This window comes from Podarcis gaigeae (assembly GCF_964106915.1).
Source record: "Podarcis gaigeae genome assembly, chromosome: 1".
Classification (NCBI taxonomy): domain Eukaryota; kingdom Metazoa; phylum Chordata; class Lepidosauria; order Squamata; family Lacertidae; genus Podarcis; species Podarcis gaigeae.
In genome coordinates, this window is record NC_139678.1 from 109,363,670 (window position 1) to 109,388,423 (window position 24,754).

General features: G+C 43.9%; 2 protein-coding genes across 9 annotated transcripts in view; both read right to left on the minus strand.

Annotated features, from left to right (window-relative positions):
* TTC21B (tetratricopeptide repeat domain 21B) overlaps positions 1-11,012 on the minus strand; it is a 30,422-nt gene extending 19,410 nt beyond the window's left edge. For 3 of the 5 annotated variants that reach the window (XM_083704034.1, XM_083704033.1, XM_083704032.1), the window contains exons 1-9: positions 10,872-11,012; positions 8,348-8,477; positions 7,530-7,640; positions 6,011-6,177; positions 4,789-4,911; positions 4,072-4,229; positions 3,096-3,180; positions 1,168-1,266; positions 58-250 (exon numbers count right to left, since the gene is read on the minus strand). In XM_083704034.1, coding sequence (XP_083560160.1) covers positions 58-250; positions 1,168-1,266; positions 3,096-3,180; positions 4,072-4,229; positions 4,789-4,911; positions 6,011-6,177; positions 7,530-7,640; positions 8,348-8,477; positions 10,872-11,006 — 1,201 coding nt within the window. In that variant the 5' untranslated portion in view covers positions 11,007-11,012. Of the gene's footprint in view, positions 1-57; positions 251-1,167; positions 1,267-3,095; positions 3,181-4,071; positions 4,230-4,788; positions 4,912-6,010; positions 6,178-7,529; positions 7,641-8,347; positions 8,478-10,268; positions 10,768-10,871 lie in introns of those variants that run through there. The other 2 variants (XM_083704036.1, XM_083704035.1) reach the window with 2 other exon arrangements.
* A 5,446-nt stretch (positions 11,013-16,458) lies between these two features.
* LOC310827295 (sodium channel protein type 1 subunit alpha) overlaps positions 16,459-24,754 on the minus strand; it is a 103,082-nt gene continuing 94,786 nt past the window's right edge. For all 4 annotated transcript variants that reach the window (XM_083703103.1, XM_083703101.1, XM_083703102.1 and 1 more), the window contains exons 23-27: positions 23,953-24,010; positions 23,107-23,240; positions 22,361-22,465; positions 21,567-21,837; positions 16,459-19,665 (exon numbers count right to left, since the gene is read on the minus strand). In XM_083703103.1, coding sequence (XP_083559229.1) covers positions 18,491-19,665; positions 21,567-21,837; positions 22,361-22,465; positions 23,107-23,240; positions 23,953-24,010 — 1,743 coding nt within the window. In that variant the 3' untranslated portion in view covers positions 16,459-18,490. The remainder of the gene's footprint in view (positions 19,666-21,566; positions 21,838-22,360; positions 22,466-23,106; positions 23,241-23,952; positions 24,011-24,754) is intronic.

Genomic DNA, 24,754 nt, shown 5'->3' on the forward strand with positions numbered 1-24,754 from the left:
GGGAGAGGAATCAGCTTTGCATACTCTTGAAAACTCTAGTCTGTTTTTAAGCCATACCAGTTAATGCGGGAACGCTTGTTTCGTCGAGAGCCATGGCAGTCTTGTACCATTTTAAGGCCTCCTTCATTTTCCCCTGCAAAATCATCTGGTAGCCAAGTTCTGTAGCGATATCTGCATTGTGGGGGTCTAAGCTGAAAGCTCGTTCCACCAAAGTCTGAGTCTGCTGAAGGATCAGTGGGTTGCGGCCACACTAGAATCAAGAACAGTTTCCAGCATGAACACTTTAGCAGATTTAAAATCCTCCACTTCACTATTTTCTTTTTTTAAAGCTTTAGAAACAGTTGCTAAATGTCAAAATAAAAATTTGCAAACATTTGTATGAAAGGGCAACGGTTTGTTTGGGTGGCATGAAACACCGGTATGATCACAACTTACATAATCACCTGAAGAATGTCCCCTTGCATTACTAACTGCAATTGAATGCACAGAGTAAAAACCCAGTTCCTCTGCTCTGCTCATGCTGCAGTGCACCACTGAATTCAGAAATGCCCATGATTACACAACTTATGGCAGCTACTTTCCTCCCTCTCTAACCCCTGACAGCTCCCAGCTCAGGGCAAAACACATCAGCTCGTGAATTTGCCATGAGCACAACCTCCACTTATATGCCACCACTCGGCTCAATTTTATTTATTTTTTGCTCAGGGTGAATGAGTCAAGCAATCCATTTGTCACAAGAAGACAGCCGCCACAGACAAAGTCCTTGCGGCGGACGGTGGGGGCGGGGGGGAAGCCACCACAACAAACAAGGGGCCTTTGGAGTGGGGAGAACAACCAACAGATTAACCAATGCTCATTTCCCATCACAATCAAAATGCACTTCATACTATAAAGAAAGATTCCGAGTGAACGCTTAACCTTCCATTCTGAAACAGAAACAGCTGTGCATCTCTTAGAGCACTTTGGTGCACAGCTAAACAAGCCAAGAGCCTACTAAAAAGATTCAGACACATCAGTGTACAGGATTATTTAGGCCTGATAGGTACCGATCCAAACCCAACATATACAGGGGCTTCCCATTTTAATGAAGGGAAAATTACCAGCTCACAGCGGAAGGATCACAATCAATGTCTTCGATGGGACTTTTCAAAATAAATGCCCACTTACGGTTCTGCTGAACACCAACGCCGTTTTGCAGAAGAGCTGGGGGTTATGTGGTTCCAACTTATCCAACGCACTAATCAAATCTTCCAACTTTGAGGAAGTCTGAGGAAGGGCAAATGAACACCGGTCTTGGTATTAGGATAAAATGAGGAGGGAAATATGTGGGTTTGAACAGCTGAGCCCCATAAAATTATTTTATATGGAGCTGCAATGTGTTCTCATGCCAACAGACACATTTTACACAAACCCACTCCGAAAGCATTGCAGCAGTGCAATGTATGCTAACCTGAGTACTGTAATATACAAATGCATACTTAATGGCATTCCACTTAATGGCAAGAGAAGAAAACATACCCTTAAATAAATGCCTAAGAGCTAAATGAGGCACACACACTCCATCTTTCACGGTACGGTGGTCCCTCGGGTTACAGACGCTTCAGGTTACAGACTCCGCTAACCCAGATAATACCTCGGGTTAAGCACTTTGCTTCAGGATGAGAACAGAAATCGCACCGTGGTGGCGCAGCAGCAGCAGGAGGCCCCATCAGCTAAAGTGGTACCTCAGGTTAAGAACAGTTTCAGGTTAAGAACGCACCTCCAGAACGAATTGAGTTCTTAACCCAAGGTACCACTGTACTTTATACGTGAGTTTAGACTAGAGCCTTGCAGAAGTCCTTTGTGAAATCAAATGTTTACCATCAGGAGAAAAGAATATTTTGTGTCCAGTCTAGTAAACATGTCTTAATTGGGCAGCATAGGCTAAGCTTTGGATGGCTGCATTCCAATTACCACAATCAAAAGGAATCCTTCTCTGAAGCAACCACATACAACTAATACATGGCTACAACTTTCCAGAGAATAATGTACTGGAAAAGCTGCCCTGCAAACAGATTTTTAAAGATATATATTTTCCTCAAGTTAAGCAAAGTACATTTAATTTTTTTTTAAAGCAATTATCCATCTCTCGTTTGCAAAAAACAAACAAACTGTTTACTGTCTTGAAGCTATAAAAAGCCAGACTCAACAGTCAAAATGCATTATTGCTACAATCTCCATTGACTTTTCTAGAATGGGAGTCGTCTTTTAAGCGTTCCTCGTGTGGTTTTAGAATCTGACCTTTCCAAGACTACACTGAATATACTATTATAGACCTCTTTCTCTTTGGTTTCATTCCACCCCGGAAAATAAAGCCAAAAAATGCAAACTGGGAGTGGGGAAAATGCCTCCTCATAGACCAAAGAGCCATGAACCATCCAACTAGTCTCCAAAGGATTTTCAGCATGTGGTTCTTGAGGCATAGCACCCTTATTCCCTCTTTTGCCACACAGAAAAATCACATTCATTTCTGAAACTTCCCTAAGCTTCAGTTTGTGGTATGGTAAAAACAAGGATGGGGAACCTGTATCCCTTCAGATGGTGTTGGGACTCCTACTCCCATCATTCCTAGCCAGCGTGGCCAATGGTCAGGCATGATGGGAGTTGGAGTCAAGCAACATTTGGATGGCCACAGCATCCCCAACCTAATAAGTTTACTTGGTTCCTTATGCTCAAGATAGTTGTACGTACCACAAAAGCTTGATTTGTTTTTAATTCAAAAGCATGTTCTTATAATGTACTTACCAAGGGCCACGGTGTTAATTAATAGAAAGTTTACTACAGCCTTTAAAATATAGTTAAAGTTACCACATATTTCGGAAATTTCCTGTGTTTGGAATATAAGATTTTAAAGATGCATCCCAACAGAGTTCTACATCTGAGTAGACATGTATAGAATTGCACTGTTAGTAGCTATTATTTTCCCAATTAACGGATACTATTTGACAGCGAAGAAATGCCAACAATGACAAACCGTGCTCTTCATTTGTTCAGGATATGTATATTTAAATAATTAGTAACTTAAAGCAAACCTGGATGTTAAATTACGTACTGACCTCAGGTATATTTCCTTCCCTACACAAATAATGAATGGCCTCCATTTTTAAAGCGTCCAAATTAAGAGCATCTTTCTGCAACAACCTAGAACAAAATGAGACAGGAGCTGTATCTTTACAACACGACTGATTATATGTTTTCACGTAACAGAGGGCCAACGCCCATATGAACAAGGAGTTCCCTGGGCAAGTTATCAGCGTTCAATGAAACAGAGAACACTTAAGTGTCCAAGAGGCCTCACCAATCCATTCTGCTCTCAAGAAAAAACTCATACTATAATTGAACCCCACCTTCCAAGACCTTCAACAATCCACTGCAGAAGCAGAGAAGGTACCATATTTTCCCCTCCATAGGACGCACTTTTTCCGTCTTAAAAACTAAGGGGGAAAGTCTGTGCGTCCTATGGAGCGGATGCAGGGGGAAGGCAGGCAGGAAAAGCCCCCAAGAGCAACAGACAAGCTTTGCGCGGTTCTTGCGGGCTTTTCCCCAGGAGGGAGAAGGGACTGACCTCTCCAGCCGTGGGAGGCTGAGCAAGGCTAAAGAGGAAGCAAGGGCAGCGAGCGCTGTGGGGGGGGGACCGGGCTCCCCCCACAGCTCTGAGATGCTCTGGGAGAAGCGGACAGGCTGCGCGCATTTCCCCCCCTTGATTTCCCCCTCTAAAAACTAAGTGCGTCCTGTGGTCCGGTGTGTCCAATAGAGCGAAAAATACGGTAAGTGAGAAGGTAAGAAGGCACTGCTTGCCACCAGTGGCATGTGGTGGAAATTTTTGTAGGGGAACAGCGCCAGAGGACCAGCTTGTGAGGGTGATTGGTGGGTGGGTGGGTGTGTGGGTGTGAGAGAGAGACAGAGAAAGAGAGCATCGTGCCTCCATTCCTAAGATGGGCAGAAGCTTCCGGGGTTTTGGGAAGGGGGCACCAGGCCTATGACAGGATACTGGAGCCCTCCTGCCTCCTTCCCAAAACAATAGCAACCCACCTCTGTGCAGTCTCGGTTGCCTGTTCCCATTCTTGCAGAGCCAGCTGCAGCTTCATTTTCTTTATAAAAGAAGGAAGGAATTGTGGCGCGTGAGCTATTATTTGATTCACCATCTCCAAAGCTCCTGAGTAATTCTGGCGCATTTCAAAATACTGTGCCTAATGAAACATGAAGGAAATCCCTTAATACTCTACATTTCCAAGCAGAAAGGAAAGATGTTTTTACGGAACGTACCACTCCCTCCCTAAGGAACATTATTCTAGTCTCAAACACATCAAAGTCTACTTCAGAAACTCTTTACACATGTTTCCCAAATGTGGGTCTCCAGATTTTTTGGGACTACAATCCCCATCATCCCTGACCACTAGTCCTGCTAGCTAGGGATGATGGGAGTTGTAGTTTCCAAAAAACAGTTGGGGACTGATTCTATGCAACCATGGATGGGCCCTGATCTTATATGTAATGCAGAGAACACCACATTACCTGTACCATTCAAAATAATGAAATGACAAGAGATAGTGAGCAGTTTCCTAAAATATTCAGACCTGCGTTCCCATCCCATGCCTGGGACTAACTCCGACCATTTATTCCGATACTCACATTGAGCAACCCAGACTAGGTGTAAAGCAATCTGTGTGAGATCCATTGGCACGCGCCACAATCTTGGTTATATTAACAGGCAGGGATTAAAAGCTTCTATTTTAATAACGGACTTACTTTACCCATCAGGCCAAAGGTATCGTTTCCATTTTGCAGCCCTTCATCAAAATATTTCACAGCTTTTTTAATACTTGCTTCTTTTCCAGAGGTGACATCAAGCCACCCTTTCAAAATCAATCCCTGCAAAGAAAAGAAAAATGTTAAAATGCGGGATTCTTAAAGAAAGCTTTCAGGAAAAAATGGTTTTTAGAACATCCATCCTCACAAAGTTGGCGTGAAAGAGATCCCTTTCTGTTTTACCAACTGGGACTCGTGACTGGGAAAGCCATCTAGAGTATCGACAACAACCTTCCAAACCCAAAACAGCAATTCCAAATGTACTGTTCAAAACACTAGGTATACCATATGAACTGCACCAGATGAAATGTTAAAAGGGGGAACTCAGGAAATGTGGCGAGCCAAGATCCTGAAAATCCAAATGTCTGCACACCCAAGATCCCTGCGAAGCACCAATAATGGAAACACAAGGAACTCTCTTATATGTTCAAATTTGCATCTTTTGGAGTGGCCATAGTACAGCCTCTGTTACAATGCTGCTACTTCACATCCATACTAAGAGAAACGGAAAACGCTAACTGCAGAATCATTTAAAACTCTGCTTCTGCCAGTTCCAAGGTAACGTCTTTCTACCGTGTGAAGGATGAAGCCTCTTGCCTTGGCTGAGATGTTCTAATGTTGAAGAGAGGGTTAGAGAAAAATATTTGTGAGCCAAGAAGCCTTAAAACACTCCAGAGTCTAAGGCCGTCATATAATCTGTTCGACTCCAATCATTCTCCTAATGTTTCATGCCTTTAGTATGCAACTGGCTGGTGAGAAAGCATTCAAAACAAAATTCACGATTTTTGCAATTTAAACTTGACGGGAAAACACCCACGTTTATGCACAGCACATGGCGTTTCTGTGTCAGCAGCTCAAAGAAAACCCCAAGCATTGGGAACATCTGTGATTCAGACCCATTAGATGGCTTAGCTGCCTCAAACAACGCTATTGGCTAGTGACTCATTTCGGCTAATGAACCAGACACGCTTAACAGCTAACTAAAGAGAAACCATCAGGCTAGTTTTTAACAGTACTGATTCCGCCAAAATATTCCTTGAGCGTTAAATGAAGCAGTAATAACAGGCTATGATCTACAGGATGACTCAACATAGCTGAGGGTTAGCAAGTCTCGTTCTATAGCAAGCAGAGATACCAAGTGTGACTATGGGAAGTGGCTTACCTCTGTGCTGCCATTCGAGATCTTGATCATTCTGTCAACGTATTCGCGGGCTTTCTCGTGGCGCCCAATATGCCACAAGAACAAGCCTGCAAAATACAACGCCTGCTGCCCTGCTACTTTGCGTTGCTCCTTCAGCTTGGCATCCAGCTCCACAATGGCTTCTCGATCTGATTAAAATCAGTAAAGCGGTGGTTATTTAAAGCATAACAGTGGGTGTGTGGAAAGGGCCCGATTCGGCCTACTGTCTTCGGTACATGCTACAGATATATGGCAAGACGTCATGCAACAGGGGCAAACTCCCTACCGCCATGGTTTAACAGTAAAAATATTAGGAAGGCCACTTTGGATCCTCCTGCTGTTAAACTTGAAATGGATGATTCCTCTAGCTAAGGTATTTCTGGTTCAAATTCAGTTGCCCTTTCCCAGAGGAACATCCCCCTGAAATCAGCAGCACTTTTCCCTAAGCATGCGTGTGCAGGATTGCAGCCTCAGGCAATTTTAAATGGGGAGGCAGGGAATGAAGGGGGGGGGGAGGTTTGCAATGGCTTTCTGGAAGAGGCACTCTGAGCAGGTGCATTTCGGTTAGGTCAGATTACGCCGCAACATTTTATTGAAGGCCCCACGTGCTTTCACATTAAACAGGACAGCAAATGAAATGTTAACAACTCACATGATAATAACAACAACAACAACAACAACAACAACAACAACAACAACAACAATAATAATAATAATATACTTTTAATACCCTGCCATCTGGCTGGGTTTCCCCAGCCACTCTGGGCAGCTTCCAGCAGAATATTAAAATACAATGATTCATCAAATGTTAAAAGGTTCCCTAACAGGGCTGCTTTCAGATGTCTTCTAAAAGTCCAATAGTTGTTTACTTCTTTGACATCTGATGGGAGGGCATTCCATAGGGCGGGTGCCACTACCGAGAAGGCCCTCAGCCTGGTTCCCTGTAACTTCGCTTTTCTCGTGAGGGAACCGCCAGAAGGCCCTCGGCACTGGACCTCAGTGTCTGGGCAGAACAATGGGGGTGGAGACGCTCCTTCAGGTATACTGGGCCGAGGCTGTTTAGGGCTTTAAAGGTCAGCACCAACACTTTGAATTGTGCCCGGAAACGTACTGGGAGCCAACGTAGGTCTTTCAGGGCCAGTGTTATGTGCTCTCGGAGGCCGCTCTCAGTCACCAGTCTAGCTGCCGCATTCTGGATTAGTTGTAGTTTCCGGGTCACCTTCAAAGGTAGCCCCACGTAGAGCGCATTGCAGTAGTCCAAGCGGGAGATAACCAGAGCATGCACCACTCTGGCGAAACAGTCTGCCGGCAGGTAGGGTCTCAGCCTGCGTAGCAGATGGAGCTGGTAAACAGCTGCCCTGGACACAGAATTGACCTGCACCTCCATGGACAGCTGTGAGTCCAAAATTACTCCCAGGATGCGCACCTGGTCCTTCAGGTGCACAGTTACCCCATTCAGGACTGTTGGCTTTATTTGTAGTAGAGATAGTTCAAACTGTACCTGGATTTGGTCTCTTTTTATGGGCATAGATCATTGCCATCATTGTGCAAAGCGACACGTCCTGCTTGTTTTTAAGAGGTTCGAGGTCGAGAAGAGCCTCTTGAATGTGCCCTAAGGAATCAAATTCAAGAAGGTTAAGTTTCATTTCCTGGTGCCATGGAATACGTGCTTCATCAAGCAGAAGAAAACAGGAAGCTGCCTTGTACCAAAAGCCAGACCACTGATCCATCTAGCTCACATGCCAGGGGTCCTCCAGGATTTCAGGCAGACAGCACTCCCAGCTCTGCTAGATGCCTGGGAACTGAACCTCAGACCTTCTACAAGCAAAGCAGATGCTCCTCCTTATAAATAATAATTTCCTTATTAGTACCCTGCCCATTTGACTGGGTTGCTCCAGCCACTCTGGGTGGCTTCCAACAGATATAAAAACACAATAAAACATCACATTGAAAGGCTTCCCTATACAGGGCTTCCGTTCCCCCTAGTCTGCACTTCTCAGTTATTAAGTACTCTAATATTCTTGCAGTGTGGTGGAGGGTGCTTACCTGACCTCCCAACAGTGGAGGTGCTGCTGCAGGCAAGGAATGCTCTACAAGTGTGTTTGAATAGTATCAGCCCACTTGTCTTCCCATTCAGCAGCGGCACCGCCTCTGCCAGGAGGTCCCCACTGCCCATTACAGAATTACAGATAAAACTAAAACATCTCTCTGCATATCTTTGAATTGGGTGGTATCCAGCATACTCTGTCGTGCTCTGAGTAAACCTGCCAAAAACAGCGGGGTTTAACGTTCCGAACGATATTCAGTCAAAAGCCTTACCTTCCATCAGCCTGCCGTAAATGCGGTAAAAAACGAAGATTGGGTCATTGCCAAACAACTTGAGGCCTTCGCTGGCAAGTGTCTGAATGTGACGAAAGTAGCCTTCTTGGCAATAGTAATTAATGAGCGTCTGCAAGGAAAGGATGGATACAATCACACAGGTGTAAATACTAATAAAACTGAGACCATTGAGTTAGGAGAGCTACTTCCAGCGCCATACAGTTGAGATGAAATGAGAAGTTAGTGCAATCTGCAAGCTTACTCTGGGAGCTTTATTTTGCTAAAAGGTGGGATAAAAGTAAGTATGCAACCCTCTCTTTCTGCAGATGTTCCCATTGTGCCGCCTCCACTCGTGACTTTGTACAGTCCTGCAGAACTCTTTAAAGAGTGGGCCATATCCTGTTCCTGAGAAGTTTCAAGTGTGTGCCTAAAACTGCAGGGTGTCAATATGGTAAGTTGGTACTGGCAAACATATGTAACATATACACACTCATCGGGAAGATGGGAATGGCAGCAGCTGCCTTTTGAGTACGCACATGGCACATGGTGACAAACTCAGAATTTGCTGCTTTGTAATCTATGTAATGGGAAAAGAGCCTAAGTTTGCTGCTGCTCCCTCATGCTTGTTTACTTCACAGAAACATTGAATGGTAGAGTTGAAAGGGGCTCCGAGGGTCATCTAGTCCAACCCCCTGCAATGCAGGAATAAAAACACTGTCCCTTCATGCTTACCAAGTGCGGAGGCACACAAATGTTTAAACACAGTGGCAGGAGCACTTTGTACATTCACAGGAGAAGACACACAAACACCCTTCTCCATGCTTCCTGCAGAAAGTATAATATGCAGCAGTCCTCCCAAATACGTGTGTGCTGACGTTTAAAAACACGTGTAGACATGTGAAGGAGGCTCAGATGCCCGATGTTCAGCTCAGAAACACTGGCATCTGTAGCTCAGCCGGTCATCAGACTCTTAATCTGAGAGTCAAGGGTTCAAGTACCACGATGGGCAAAAGATTCCTGCATTGAAAAGGGGGCTGAACTAGATGGCTGTCGGGGTCATTTCAATAATTCTATTCTGTGGTTAAAAGACGCCTGCTTCTTGGGAGAAAAGCAATGACAAACCTAGACAGCATCTTAAAAAGCAGAGAAATCACCTTGCCAACAAAGGTCTGCATAGTTAAAGCTATGGTTTTCCCAGTAGTGATGTATGGAAGTGAGAGCTGGACCATAAAGAAGGCTGATCGCCGAAGAATTGATACTTTTGAATTATGGTGCTGGAGGAGACTCTAGAGAGTCCCATGGACTGCAAAAAGATCAAACCTCTCCATTCTGAAGGAAATCAGCCCTGAGTGCTCACTGGAAGGACAGATCCTGAAGCTGAGGCTCCAATACTTTGGCCACCTCATGAGAAGAGAAGACTCCCTGGAAAAGACCCTGATGTTGGGAAAGATGGAGGCCACAAGGAGAAGGGGACGACAGAGGACGAGATGGTTGGATAGTGTTCTCGAAGCTACCAGCATGAGTTTGATCAAACTGCGGGAGGCAGTGGAAGACAGGAGTGCCTGGCGTGCTCTGGTCCAATGGGGTCACGAAGAGCCAGACAACAACAACATCAATTCTGTGGTGATGGGTGTTTCGGTTCATTTTGTCTTACTTCCAAAGGGAGGGAAAAAGAAAGCTAGGAGGGAAGGAGGGAGAAGGTGGAAAGGTTCGCTGCCTCCCCCCCCCCCCCTTGCTTGCTTTGTTACGCGAGAGCTAGGAGCTTTCCAAAACGTCGGGGGGAGAAAAGGAGGAGCGCAGAAGCCGCCGCCGAGAGGGGCGCGTTTCCCGAGAGCAGAGGGGCGCGGGCGCGGGAGGAAAGAACGGGAAATTTCGCTCGCGGATCGGAGGGAAGGGACGAGCCGAAGCGCCTCTGACAAACCTGCAGCAAGGAAGGATCCATGGCTGCCGGAAGCAGCGGCCCTGGTTGCTAACGCGACTGCAGCAGCGTCCAGGGGAGGCGCCTGAGGAAGGGAAGGCTGGGCCTCGCCGGGCGGGTCCTTCTCGCCCTACTTATTCGTTGCCGCAAGGGGAAAAAAAAAGAACCCAAACCATCCCTCCCTAGCCTTCGCTCCGGGAGCATCTTGAAAAGCGCGATGCTTTTATTATGGCGCGAGCTCCCGTGGACGGAAGGGCGCATCTTCGGAGCTGGACGCAGCGCTGGATGCGCAGGCTGGGGCTGGGGAGGAAGAGGGCTCCCATGGGTTACCTTGGGGGGAAAGGAGTGGGTCCAGGGGTGGGGAGGTGCTTCGATTGACACACACACACAGACACGCCTCGCATAGAATTACAGAGTTGGAAGGGACCCCGAGGGGCATTTCTGGTCCGACCCACTGCAGTGCAGGAATCGGTGCCCAACATCGCACTCGAACCCACGACCCTGAGATGAAGAGGCTCATGCTCCACCGACAGAGCGTGAAGCTGTTCAGGCGTTCCGGGTTTTTGGAAAGGGGCAAAAAGGGGTCTGGGGATACCAGCTTCTCACCGAGGACGCGTAAAAACAGCGGCCTTTCACTTTGTCTTGTATATCTGGGTCTACAAATGCAGGAAACCACTCTCGAAAGCTGCCAAACTTTGTGGTCCATGGAGGGTGGGGTGGAAGCTGCTTCCTCGCGCCCATGATCTACCTATGGGTTGTTTTTAAGGCAATAATAATAATAATTTTTATTTATATCCCGCCCTCCCCAGCCGAAGCTGTGCTCAGAGCGTCTAACAACAGTAAAATAATACAGCATTCTAAAATCAACTCATTATAAAATCAGTTCAAATCAAATTAATGGCAACCATTGGGCTAGAGTTCTATGAGGATTACCAAAGGCAAGCAAAACAAGAGAAAATGAAGCTCCTTTTCATTTGCTGGTTGTTGTTGTTTTAAATAGCATCAGATCCTCTTTCCAAACAAAACGAGGACAGAATACCAAATCCTGGGGTAGCAGAAGCAATGCTTTTGTGATAGTACTCATTCATATAGTACCGTCCCCTCTCTTTTTCTGTGTGCTGCTGCCCATGATACTTTGATCAGGACATGAGTAACTGGCAGCTCTTTTAGAGGGAAGGAGCGGGGGGGGGGGGGTATCCGTCCAGGTTGGGCTGTCTTAGCGCACGTCTCAGGCGCCAGTTTTGCAGACCCGCACGCTGGGCTCTGAGCCCGCATGCAGGAATTTCTCCTCCATTCCAACGGGAGCCGGAAATGCGGTGTTACGCGTTCCTCCTCCTCCTCCTCCCTGCGAATCAGAAGGGAAGCTCTTGAGCGCCGCCGGCGATGGGAAGGTTCGCTCGTCAACATCTTGTGTTGGCACTTGATTGGCTGGAGGTTCGCTTTTATGGAGAGGAGCGGACGCCGGAGTGAGTTTCTATTGGCTTGCGCCGGAGACGGCAAAGGGGTCGTCAGAAGTCCCACCGTTTTGCTGCAACGAAAAGCGGGCGCTCGCGCGCTCAAGTAGCAACTTTCCAGCAGCTTCAGCCAGCAATGTTCAACCCCCTCTCCTCCAACAATAGTTACACAGTTATATACAGTAGTTATCATAGCAGAACGAGACTGTCTTATATCACCCATCAACATTTTTGTGAATAACGAAGAGTCTTCTGGCGCCTTAAAAACGTGCTCTCTCTCGTCTTCTTTTTTGCTGCAGAAGACCAGCGCGCTACTGTTCTGATGTTATCAGTTGTCTGATTATATTGTTAATAATTGAGCTTTGCATGGAAACACCATGTACATCACGACCATTTGACTCTAGTAGCTTAACTTTCCCGTCCTCTATGGTCGTGTATGTAGATAAATGTACTGTATATGTGCGTGTGTTGTGTTGCATGTGTTTGCACACACAAATCACACACATAGCCAGGGGCGAATCTAGTATGAAACGAATTAAGCTTAAACTTCAGGAGGGCCCTAATCCCAGAGGGGCCCCAGAAGTGATTTTAGTCCACGTTGCTTAACAATTTTGGGTCTAGTAGACCCAATTTGAGCCGCATGACACAAACTGATGATGATCATGATGATTTTGTAAATATTCCAACAATCCCAACATTTGAGAGTCAGTAGCACAGATGTTGTAAAGGTATAGGGATCAGTCATGGAACAACCCCATGGAGGAAGAGAACAGTGGTTACCCAGACCTTGTTGCTAGTGGCGAAGGGGCCCTCATGACAGTTCAAGCTTCAGGGATCCCAAAACGTAGGTCCACCACTGCACAAAAGCTGCCTGCCAACTGCAGATCACCGTATACATCTGAAGAGATTGTCACAATAAATCAGTGCGTCCTTGACGTACCAAAAGGCTCACCTTGGGTGTCTTTCTGTTGTTGTTTTTATTGGCACAGGCTGTGGCTGGAATCCTAACCCCATGGACTTCAACATGAATTTCTTCTGAGTAGACATGGTTAGGATCGCTCTGGAAGCTCGGCTTCTCTGGAGATTATATTAATATTTAAAACCTGTTTGCACACTTCAGGCAGGCACTCGGTGCTGACCATTGCACATAATGCACACAGTAGAAAGCCAAGTGAATGGATCACCCCTCACCTCACAAGCCAAGCACAAATACACAAACACCCACACAATCCTTACACTGCTCTGTAAAAGGGAGAGAATATTATTAGAACACTGAAAAAACGAGTGTTTCAAGCATATCAACATAATGTTTCTTTGCTAAGTGGCTAGCTACAGCAGTACTTGCCTCTGGTAGCTCAGTTGATTGGGGTGTGGTGCTGATGACACCAAGGTTGCAGGTTCAATCCCCATAAGGAACAACTGTATATTCCTGTATAGCAGGGGGTTGGATCCTCAAGGTTCCTTCAAACTCTCTGATTCTACAATTCTGTATTCCAACCATGGTTATGGGTGAGTTTAGGAGGTGCATTTGACAACAGCATATGGACAATACAACCAGTCTATTACAATATTCTATAATATAATATAATATATTAAGTAACTCCCATGAAATCAAACATCCATACTGGATGTTTATTGTGCTCAGCATAGGCATGCTCTGTTCATGCACTTTATACATGGTACCTGCATGAACAAAACATTTCAGTTGTTATTCTGGGCAGTAATGGCTTGTATAGCCCAGGGGTCAGCAAACTTTTTCAGCAGGGGGCCGGTCCACTGTCTCTCAGACCTTGTGGGGGGCCAGACTATATTTGGGGGGGCACGAATTCCTATGCCCCACAAATAACCCAGAGATGCATTTAAAATAAAAGCACACATTCTACTCATGCAAAAACACCAGGCAGGCCCCACAAATAACCCAGAGGTGCATTTTAAATAAAAGGGTACATTCAACTCATGTAAAACAACGCTGATTCCCAGATCGTCCGCAGGCTGGAATTAGAAGGTGATTGGGCCGGATCCAGCCCCTGGGCCTTAGTTTGCCTACCCATGCTATAGCCATTTCCTTTCCTCAGTCGCCTCTCCAGGAATCAACTATTGCTTTAGCGCTTCCATTTCCAAATAGCATTGCTTTTATATTTATGCATATTTCCCCCCTCTCTCTTTCTGCCCCCCACAACTGCAGCAGGGCACAGTCATGATCATGAGTGCTGAAAGGCCGTGGGAGGTGGATTGAATCCTTCTACATAATGGCCCCAATGAAAATCTCTCTCCATCTCATACCTCGTCCTGAGACACATCTGGCACTCGAGGGGTCAACAAACTGCTCCACTGAGTTGCATGCAGACACGTTGTGCTTTAAACAACTAAAACAAAACAACATTTTAAACAAGATGAGTATGATCATGCTCCGAGTACAAGCATGGCCACTTTATCTTTTTTCTGCTTCCTTTTCCCCCTCACAGCCGCAGTCCATCCAAATAAGCAAAATATAAGAAGTTACAAGATCCAGTTTCACATCAATATTAATAAATCTTTTCGTAAGAAAAATAAAGGTAGAATCTTGGATTTCACACCCTTTGTTCTGGGAAGTGCTTTCGAGAGAGAGGGGGGCGGGGGGAATGTAAAGCATGAGGTGAGAATCTTTATCTGCTGAGGAACGCATTCTGGCAACATCGTGGCCATTGGTCTTTTGCTGTTTCAGATCTTTTAACAATTTTTAAACCGCTTGATGGTTGCCTGTTGTTTATAATTATTTTAATTTTTTTTAAATTCTGTACTATACTATTTTATGTATTTTGTATGATTTGTTGATATTGAGATGCTCACATAACAGGCGGCGTGCACGCGTTTGAAAAAATTAGAAACGAAAGGGTGGAATACATGTACTTATTTGTCTAAGTGTACAAATTATTATCATTATTACTTGTTGATCATCAGATGGTGCTGAAAAACAGCCTTCTCCATCAGTGATTGGCTGGCAGTAGTGCAAACATCGCTGACCACCTGATTAGCTGGGTGAGAATCTTGATCCTGCACTGTGAAAACTGAATACAAAATCTCTGGTACTGGATGCAGGAGCCATAATCCTGGCACTCAGCCCAAACATGTCTCCCATGGGCAATTTTCTCAGAATGAACTCTTGTTAATATCAATGGAACTTTGTTCCATGCAAGTGTGCTTGAAATCACTACTTAGTTATGTTCCTATTTGCATCAGTGTCCGGGATTGGCTTGTTGAGGAAAAGTGGTGGGTGACGCCTGCCCAAGAGCCCCCCAGGGAGGGTTGCCATATGTCCTCTTTTTCCAGGACACATCCTCTTTTCCAGGTCTGGTTGCCATATGTATCTGGGTTTTTTGTTTGTTTTTGTTTACAGTAACTGAAGATTTTTTCCCCTAGTGTATTAGACTCAAATCTGAGGCACTTGGCTAAGCTAGTCTGCAGCAGAGAATCACAACAGAGCAGCATCTTAAACTAACTACATACTGTATAAATCCATTCTCTTGTGGCCGAACTAAAAGGACGCTGGCTCAGCTACAAGAGCCTGGAGAAGGAGTCTGGGAGGGCAAGAGTTAACATCCCTCTGCTCTTAAGGAAAGTCCATATTTACATGTTAACATAGCTGTCAACGTTTCCCTTTTTTAAAGGGAAATTCCCTTATTCCAAATAGGATTCCTCGCAAGAAAAGGGAAAAGTTGACAGCTATGCATGTTAAACAGTTTAATAAATTGTTCTGTGCACAAAGATGTGAACATGAGCCAAAATACTGTGGCAAGTGAGGGAGCAATATGTATTGCTATTATTTTGTTGTTGAAAGTTAAGAACATTGCTACTAGCAAAATATCACAGTTTCTATAGCCTGCACATAGTAGGGGTATTTAAAACGAGAGTTATCAAAGGAATCCGTAGTTAGCAGTTGGCAAATGTGTCCTCTTTTTTGCTCTTCAAAATATGCCAACGCTAACACAGAAGATGATTTAGACCCTGGATTGTGGTGGTGGGACACTGGGGAGCAGTCTGGGGAAGGGACAATCTGGGAGGCGCTAGAAGCAGGAGGTTTGAGCAATGGGGGGGGGCGGGGGGGGCAGAAGAAAGAGACTCTTCCAGGACAGGGCTGGAGGCTGAGAGTCACAGTGCCAGTGCAGACTCAGAGGGAGAAGTCAGAGGTTGTCAATGCTACCCAGTAGCAGGACAGTCCCAGTTCTCCTGCCCCCCCGACCCCCTGCTCGAGGAGAGTCCTGCACATTGCTGAGCAATGGGCCAGACAGGCCTAGAAGACGAGCTCGCTCCCTTGATACAGCTTTTGTCTGCTTGCGGGGTGGGGATCTTGAGTGAGAGGTTAGAGAGAAAAGGCAGGGCCAGTGGTCAGTTTCAGCAACATCTCCAACTAGAGCTAAAGGACCTCTGCTGTGTTGTTACTTTCTGTGAACAAAAGCTAATTGCCTTTCGTGTCTCAGGTTCTTTCCTGCCCTGTGGATGACTTGTGCTCGCCTGACAGCTCCTTGACAATCAGAGGTTGCAATTCATTTTGTCCTAGATACGAAAAGTAGCCAAGGAAATTACAATAAAAAATTAATCTTTATTATTTTGCACATTAGTAATGATGTATAGCATTATTTAGGATATTAGTAGCATTTCCTGCATGCAGTTCACCAATACAGTATAAGTTGATTGTTTATTAAAAGAAATAATCTATATTTAACATATCCCATGTAAGAAACATAAAATGTCCTGATGTGTTTGGTTATATAATTCTGCTATTTATTTTTTTCTGTGAAAAAATACTGTGGACCCAAGATATATTTGTAACAGTTCTATTAAAGCATGAGTCAAATGAACAAACACAGTCCGCGTAAATAAAAACAGGAAAAGAACATGGTTCTGTGAAAGAAAAAGGCTACATTTTCTGATGCAGGCACTGCTAGAGATTTAAAATAAAAACATTGCATCTTCTTCCAAGTGCAAAGAAATGCTGGAAGCAAGCGAACTGTGAATCTTTCCTTCACAAATAATTTAATTATTGCACCTTGAAAATGTTTGCAAATACAATTTTAAAAAGCAGAAAGCTACAATTACCCGTCTCTTCTTCGTTTCTTATTTTCTGAAGTTCTTCCGTGAGAAAGTGCTATGGACAGAATGTAACCCAAAAGGCTGCAACGTCAACCTCAAGATAAAATTCATTTCTCATTTTTATGTACATAATGCTCAAAAATAAAACAAACATGATTTTTTTTTACAATATTTATATTTGCTTATAAAATTCTAACCACATTATTTTCAACAGGTTTAGCAGTTTGCAACATGTCTGTACAGTCTGGCTATACATCAGATTGGTTTTCACTTCAAATTTAAAAATGTCAAACAGAAAGAAAAAACCTCTCAAGTAGCTGCAAATATTGCTTAATGATATGAGGGGATGAGGTCTTGTTGAACACTTTTTTTCCACTTTACCTCTGACGTATGGCTTCCCATATTTAAGATTCTGGACACTTGAAGGAAGAGCAGCATAGGCAATATAAACATGCACTGATAGGATCCAAACTATCTATAATGGTACAGAATACATTGTTTTTACCTGTTGAAAGCTTGCACACTAAACCTATTGTGGTACATATTTGATGCAATAAATGTGCTCAGGTCGTTATTCATTTGCTCAAACATGCACCACAGGTAAAATTACTATTTACACAAACAGAGGGCTCTTCATTGAACACGTACGTTGGCAACCTGGCTGAGAGCTGAAGATGGCTAAACAATACTGCAGGATGAAGCAGAACAAATTCATAAAGGGGTTTTTGGTCAGTTCAGTTGTTTCTTTTTTTCTTTTCTTTTTTAAGGGCACATTGCCTCGAATACACCATACAGGGAAAAATAATTGACACAGACATAAAAACAGCGACTCCCGACTCCAGCTCTAGCTGAGATTTAATTGCCGGTGCAAAAATAATCTGTCTTGTTTTGCTCTGGAGAGTTTGAGGGGACTTTAGAGGCATTTAAACACTTGCCCGAATGTAACACAACATGGAACACGTTTGTTAAAGCACCTCAGAACGGAGTATTCCCTCGCAGTTTTAACAAGAGTTGTTAGAAACTCGTTGCTCTTGGTGGACATAATGTTTTCCCCCCATGCATGATCTATAAGAAGTGCAGCATGCCCCCATGCAAATCATTTTGGTGTGCATATAAGAGAGTCATATAATAGAACGCCTGGTCCTCATACCGACAAAGTAGTACTTATCCCCTTTCCCCAGCATAAACCCCATTTACAAAAATAGTCACAATGTGTGAATAAAAAGAAAGAAAGGAAGGAAGGAAGGAAGGAAGGAAGGAAGGAAGGAAAGGAATCCACCAACACAGATTTCGTAAAAAGATGACAAATGTGGCAGTTGAAATGGATATACTTACTGACTGTACTAAGTGTTCTATGTTGTAACACACACACAAATTAGTGTTCCCCCCCTCCCAACCCCTTTTACTGGTCCCTACAGTCTGATTAGCCATTTTTTCCTCTCCTCTTCAGCAGTGTCAGCTGGTAATGAAAACAGGAACCTCCTGTCATGCTTCCCATAGTTTATATATAGTCACATTTTGACGACGAGGGGTTTCTGTCTTGTTATAGGCACTGACCTTAAAGAATACAGTATATTTGTAAAAACTGTCTGTTTGGCATATACCGCCTAGAGGAGTCCTGTTGACACAACTACATTACTCACACAGGCTGTAAACAATTTGTCACCCAATCGGTTTTGTATTTTTGTTTAAAATGGCGCTTTACTTTTTCTTCTGTACGTCTTTACCTTCTTTTTCGTGTTTTTCTTCAATGGGCTTGGTTACGCGGTCGTAGGATGGTGGACAAAGAGCGGTGGACATGGTCAGGTCTGTTTTTTCTGTGTAAGAGTTTTCATTGATCTTGTCAATGAGAATTTCATCCTTGAGACGTTGGCCCGCTCCTCCTTCTAATTTATTTTTATTATATACAAAGGAAGCTTGGTGTATTGTCTGTCTTAGGCGATAACGCCTGTAAGCCCGCTGAATGATGACAGCGGACAACTCCTCTTGTTTACGTTTCAATGTAGTTGTGATGGGCTCGTAGGAGGCCTTGGAAGGGTTGGATTGCATAAAGCGGTCCTCCATCTGTATGCGGAGAGCATCCATCTCTCCACTCTCCCCGAGGACGCGCTTCGTAAAAGCAAACAAGATGTCAAGGCAGTGAATTCTGTCACCACTTACCATGGGTAGATCCATCGCAATAAGCTGAACCTTGTTGGGTTTTGGTAAATGAAGAGGAGGTTCCAGAGCAGCTGCAAACTCTGAGAGTTTTTCAAATTCCATAAACTGGGTTGCATCTGGGTCAAACTTTTCCCAGACTTCATAGAACATCTCAAAGTCGTCCTCGCTCAAAGGCTCCGCACTTTCTTCGGTCGCCACACCAAAGTTCTCCAGAATGACAGCGATGTACATGTTTACTACAACTAAAAATGATATGATGATATAGCTGACAAAGAAGAAGATCCCAACAGAAGGATTGCCACAATCTCCTTTGACTGAGCTTCCTGGGTGGTCTTTTTTAGGGTCACAGTCTGGCGGCCCACTGTTGAGAATGGGAGCTAGCAACCCATCCCAGCCAGCAGAGGTGGTGATCATGAAGAGGCAGATCATGCTGTTGCCAAAAGTTTCAAAGTTGAACATGTCATCAATGCCCACTTCTCTCTTCACGTAGGCAAAGTTGGACATTCCAAATATAGCGTAGATGAACATGACCAGGAAAAGGAGGAGGCCGATGTTGAACAAGGCAGGGAGAGACATCATCAAGGCAAAAAGCAGAGTGCGGATCCCTTTAGCACCCTTGATGAGACGCAGGATGCGACCTATCCTGGCAAGTCGGATCACTCGGAACAAGGTGGGTGACACGAAGTATTTTTCAATAATCTCTGCTAGGAACATACCTGTTAAAAATACAATTAAGCAATAGTCTTAGGGCTAATTGTTTATCAGTGCCAATGTCCTGCCTTGACTTACCTGTGAACTTTAAGGAGCTTTCAGTGACAAAGTCTGCAATCCTATGCACAATGACTCAGAAGTAAATCTCATTGAACAAAGCAACCCTTATTTCTAAGTAAATATGCATAGGAATGGGCTGTAAACTGCCAAGTTTCCGACTTTATGGCAGTGTGCAGTAACAACTCAAGAATGCTAGAAGTCAACTATTATATTTTATCTAACACATAGAAAATTATGTCATCTAAGCCTTTCTAGTTTCATTCATCTTAACCTATTGTTATCTGAAATCTAAATCAAGCAGCGCATCTGGGAGTAACCAATTTAAATATAACACATTAGGCAATAGTTGGCTTATGCAGATGTCAGAAATGGAACAAAGGCACTTTGGATACTAGAACGCAGTGATAACCAACAGAAACATACCTTATCAAGGCAATAAACAAGGCCGAGGCTCCTGCCCTATGGAGCAGGCAAGCCTGCTGGGCTGACATTAAAGGAGGATGGCGGCTGTTTCCACCCAACTTAGCAACTTCTTGGTTCCCCCCTGACAGCTGAGCTGGATGGGTTGCTGCATCCCCACTAGATCTGGCCCTAACTAGTAGGCTGAATGAGTTGGCCACCTCAGCAGCAGATGCTGCAAAATGAGGAGTGGCAATAGGTATTGGTGGACAAAGCTACCATATGTGTGTCAGGCAGCCAGTGGCAGAGCAACATGCTGCAGTCCCCGGAGTGGAGAACAGGCAGGGGCAGGGCTGGTGAGCGTTCCTGGAGGGCACGTGCCTGGCACACATCCTGGGGGGGCGGCCGCGATGGCACCCTTTCCCCAAATGGTACCCAGTGCGCTCACCCTGCCCCCCTCAGTACACCAGTACAGGCAGCCTGTTCTCCACCCTCATAGGCTAGGCTATTGCCCTCAGGTTTAGTGCAAAACATTGCCCCATGTCCAGTGTTGCCATAAGAATCAGCTGTTACTCTAGTGAACTTCTTTACATAGTGGGGGGGGGGGTGGTAGTGGTTGCTATTTTCACCTTTGCTTCAAGCAACAGAAGGTCTTGGGTCAGTCCCGCTTCCCACATATAGAAGCAAATGGGGCATTCATCAAAAACATTTTCCTTTTCATCATTTCTTTAAGAGCTTGCAATTCATAGCCTTTTGGGGAGTATTGGTTTGTAGATTAAGTGTAAGAATGAACTTAGAAAACATATCCTCGTTGTTGTTGTTTTAAGCAGCTTGTGTGATTTTTGTTTCTCACCCACCCTTCCAATGTGCTTAACCAAATATGCTTACCATGCTACTAAAAATAAAAACAGGGTGAGGAAAACCCCCCTGTGTTGGAATGATTTTGGCCCACAGGAGGACTCCCAAAAGTGGAATATGTGACTCACCATCTTTTGGGGATGTTTTCCTAAGAAAGAAACCTGGGGCAAGGGGAGATGCACAGTCTCCAAAGTGGGAAGATAAATATACAGGGACTTTCTAACCAAATATATTGGTGGGCGTAAGAGTGCCAGTCTTTACTGAACAGTGAGGGGGCCAAGACAGAAAGGAGAGGAAAATCCTGCTCACTGAGATCTAGCAATTTGAGATTTTAACCTGTCTGGAATTTCCCTCATTGGATGAAATGGATACAAGCTACCTGTATCATCACAGAGACAGGTAAATCTTTTTTTGCACATTTGTCAAACATATTCAGAAACGATTGTGATCCATATGACACAATTACAGAAGATGCAACTAGGAATCAATGTGGCTGAGCAACTGAAAACAGTGAAAGAAATAAAGCAAAATTTGAAGCACCTTAATATACTTTTGACATCTGCCTTGGTTTGTTTAGAACGGGCCTTACCTACAATGGAGAGGATGACAACCACAAAATCAAAAATGTTCCATCCAATGGTGAAATAATAATAGCGCAGGGAAATTAGTTTCAAGACACATTCTCCAGTGAAAAGGACTATGAAGATCAGATTAATCCGGTACAGAATATCTTCCATTTCTTTACTTTGGTCATCTGTTTCGACCATCATGGTGATCATATTAAGGCAGATGAGAATCATAATACTGATGTCAAATACTTGTCTTGTCACAAAATCAAAGACCATGCCTTGATATTTGTTCTGAGATATAAAGAAGAGATATTAAATCAGTTAAGGCTCTGGTGTGCAAACTGCTAGATTACAACTTAATTAATAACATATATAGATATAGACACACACAATAAAAACATAGCGAAACATCACACAAAAACTTTTCAGTACAGGACTACCTTCAGATGTCTTTAGAAGTACAAATAGTTTGCACATATGCATGCCCAATGTTGGGAAAGATTGAGGGCACAAGGAGAAGGGGATGACAGAGGACGAGATGCTTGGGCAGTGTTCTCGAAGCTACCAAAATGAGTTTGGCCAAACTGCAGGAGGCAGTGGAGTGCCTGGCAGGCTCTGGTCCATGGGGTCATGAAGGGTCAGACACAACTAAACGACTAAACAACAACAACATGCACACCCCAAACCAAGAAAAACAAACTCACTTAAATGTATTCAAATATTGATTGCCCTCTCCAATTTACAGAAAGCTTAAACTCACTTCTCATTTGCTGTTTTTAAAATGAATCTTTCAATCTAGAATAGTCTCACTTACCCCTGGTCTAGGAATAGGCTTTTGAGGCTTTTTAGACCCCAACTTTTTCATTGCATTGTAGTACTTTTTCTGTTCTTCTGTCATAAAGATATCTTGACCTCCAAAGTAAGGGCATAACATGAAAAATGGTTATAACCACATTCTCATAGATGGCCTATATACACTTACTTGCATTTATTCCATATTCATAATCAAAAGAAAAACAAATATTGGGCTTAATTGTTTTTTACAATGAGGTTCTTCCAAATTTTCCAGTGATGCTGGTAAAAGGTGATACCCTTTAAACAGTTGTGCCCATTTACTGATTGTAGAATAAGAATTTTAATTTAGGCTCAATTCAGTAAGAATGGAAAATTTTATGTAGAACAGAGGTAGGGAAATTGTGGCTTTCCATATGTATCCCAGGTAGCACAGCTAATGGTTGGGGTGATGGGATTTGTAGTCCAGCAACATCTGAAGGAGCACAGATTACCCACCCCCAATATAAACCTTAACTGCCCCTGCATTCTGAGAGGAGGTGTGGTCAACCACTAGACCACCTTGCAGGAACTTCTTTCCAATGACCAAACATTGTAGCTCTTCAATGTTTTGCAAGGTAAGGTTCTCTCCCAAACGGCCATGAATATGTATAGGTCTCTCCACTTTTCCCTTTAAAAGTCAGAGCAACTATTTCATTTAATCGGTTCACATGATTTAGCCAGAGTTTATGATGTGAGCTTTAAAGGTAACACAGGTAAAATACTTATCTTCTTTTTTTGCTGATTGAAGTTATCAATGATGACGCCAATGAATAGATTCAGGGTGAAGAATGACCCAAAGATTATGAAGATAACAAAGTAAAGGTACATATAAAGGTTGTCTTCATACTTAGGCTGCTGTTCTACCTACAAAGTAAGCGAAATGATTGTGAAACCTCAAGATAGTTTATTTTTAAAAAGCTTGCAAGTTGGCATCAAGACAACTCTGGACCCCTCCAGATGTGTGAATGTGTGTGTTTTGGCAGGTGTATAACTGAACATGTCAATGATGTACTAATAGAGCATTAGTGACGAATTTATACGGGGGCACCAACACACCTTATTAGTTCTGCGATGCTTCCTCAATGTTACTGCACTATTGCCATCTGGAGGGGCACTCTTGCACTCCAACACAACAAAAGCAATACAATGCTGCCAGATGCCCCACCGTTTGTGGTATGAAACAGGTGCAGGATTGTGTACAGCCACCACCATAAGTACAAATGATCATAAAAGCACAATGCAAAAGCACTTCCGGAGAGTCCCATAGCAATGCTATATCTTCACTTTAATGGTCAGCATGCCTGGAATTCTTTATGTTACGATGATGATGGTATTTCTTCTACCCCACCCATCTTTAATAATAATAATAATGATAATAAACTTCTTGTACCCTGCCCATCTGCCTGGGTTACCCCAGCCACTCTGGGCAGCTTGCAGCAAAGTATAAAGGAACACAAACCAGTTAGGGTGCTATTTAATTTGAACATAATCCATGTTCACATTAATGTTATCCTCAAGCGCATTTCATCAGCAGAATCCTAGAGTCTTTGTGCGGCAAAGAATGCAAAGTACTTACATTTCTTGAATCAATCGCTGCATACATAATGTCCATCCATCCTTTAAATGTAGCCTGTGTCAAGAAAATATTTTAAACATAAAACTCTGAACTCACAGCCGTGCTCAATGTCTTGTACCAGAGTTACCAATAGGAAATGCTCCACATATACATATGCTATAAAGGGGGAGCTGTTCAAGCTTTCAGTGGGCTTGATTCTGCCATGCAGTTGAATCCTATACTAGTCAAAAATAAGTTCCGTTAAGTTCAAAGAGACTCGCTGACAAGCAATCATGCCTCCAATGGGAATAAGCCCAATTGACTCTATGGAACGCATTCTGAGTGGACATGCATAGGATTGTGATGTAAATTTGTTAAGCTTCGTTCCCCATGAAATAAAATTGGTCCCAACTAAATCAAATTGGCATGATGGTCATGACTTGGCTTAAGTCCCACTAATTTCAAGGAGGCCTAACTTAGTCCTGCTCCAGCTGATACAGTTAAGAAAATTCAGAAGCAAACAAAGGTTTCAGTATTTCAGTTCATTATACAAAGCACAGGTACAAAAGATGATACCTTTGGCAATATGGAAATAGGGTACTTTAATGTATCCTAAGATATAACAGGCTCATAAAGAACTTAACCCCCCCCCCCTGCATTTCTACTACAATGATACTTATTATCATAGGAGCAAACTCCTAGAGGATGAGGTCCTTTCATCCCTCCATAACATATTTGAGGGGGCTGCCCCCCCCAAGTTGATGGGCATTGGCATTGAAATTGTGTGCGTGCATTGCGTCTTGTGATCAGTGATGCAGA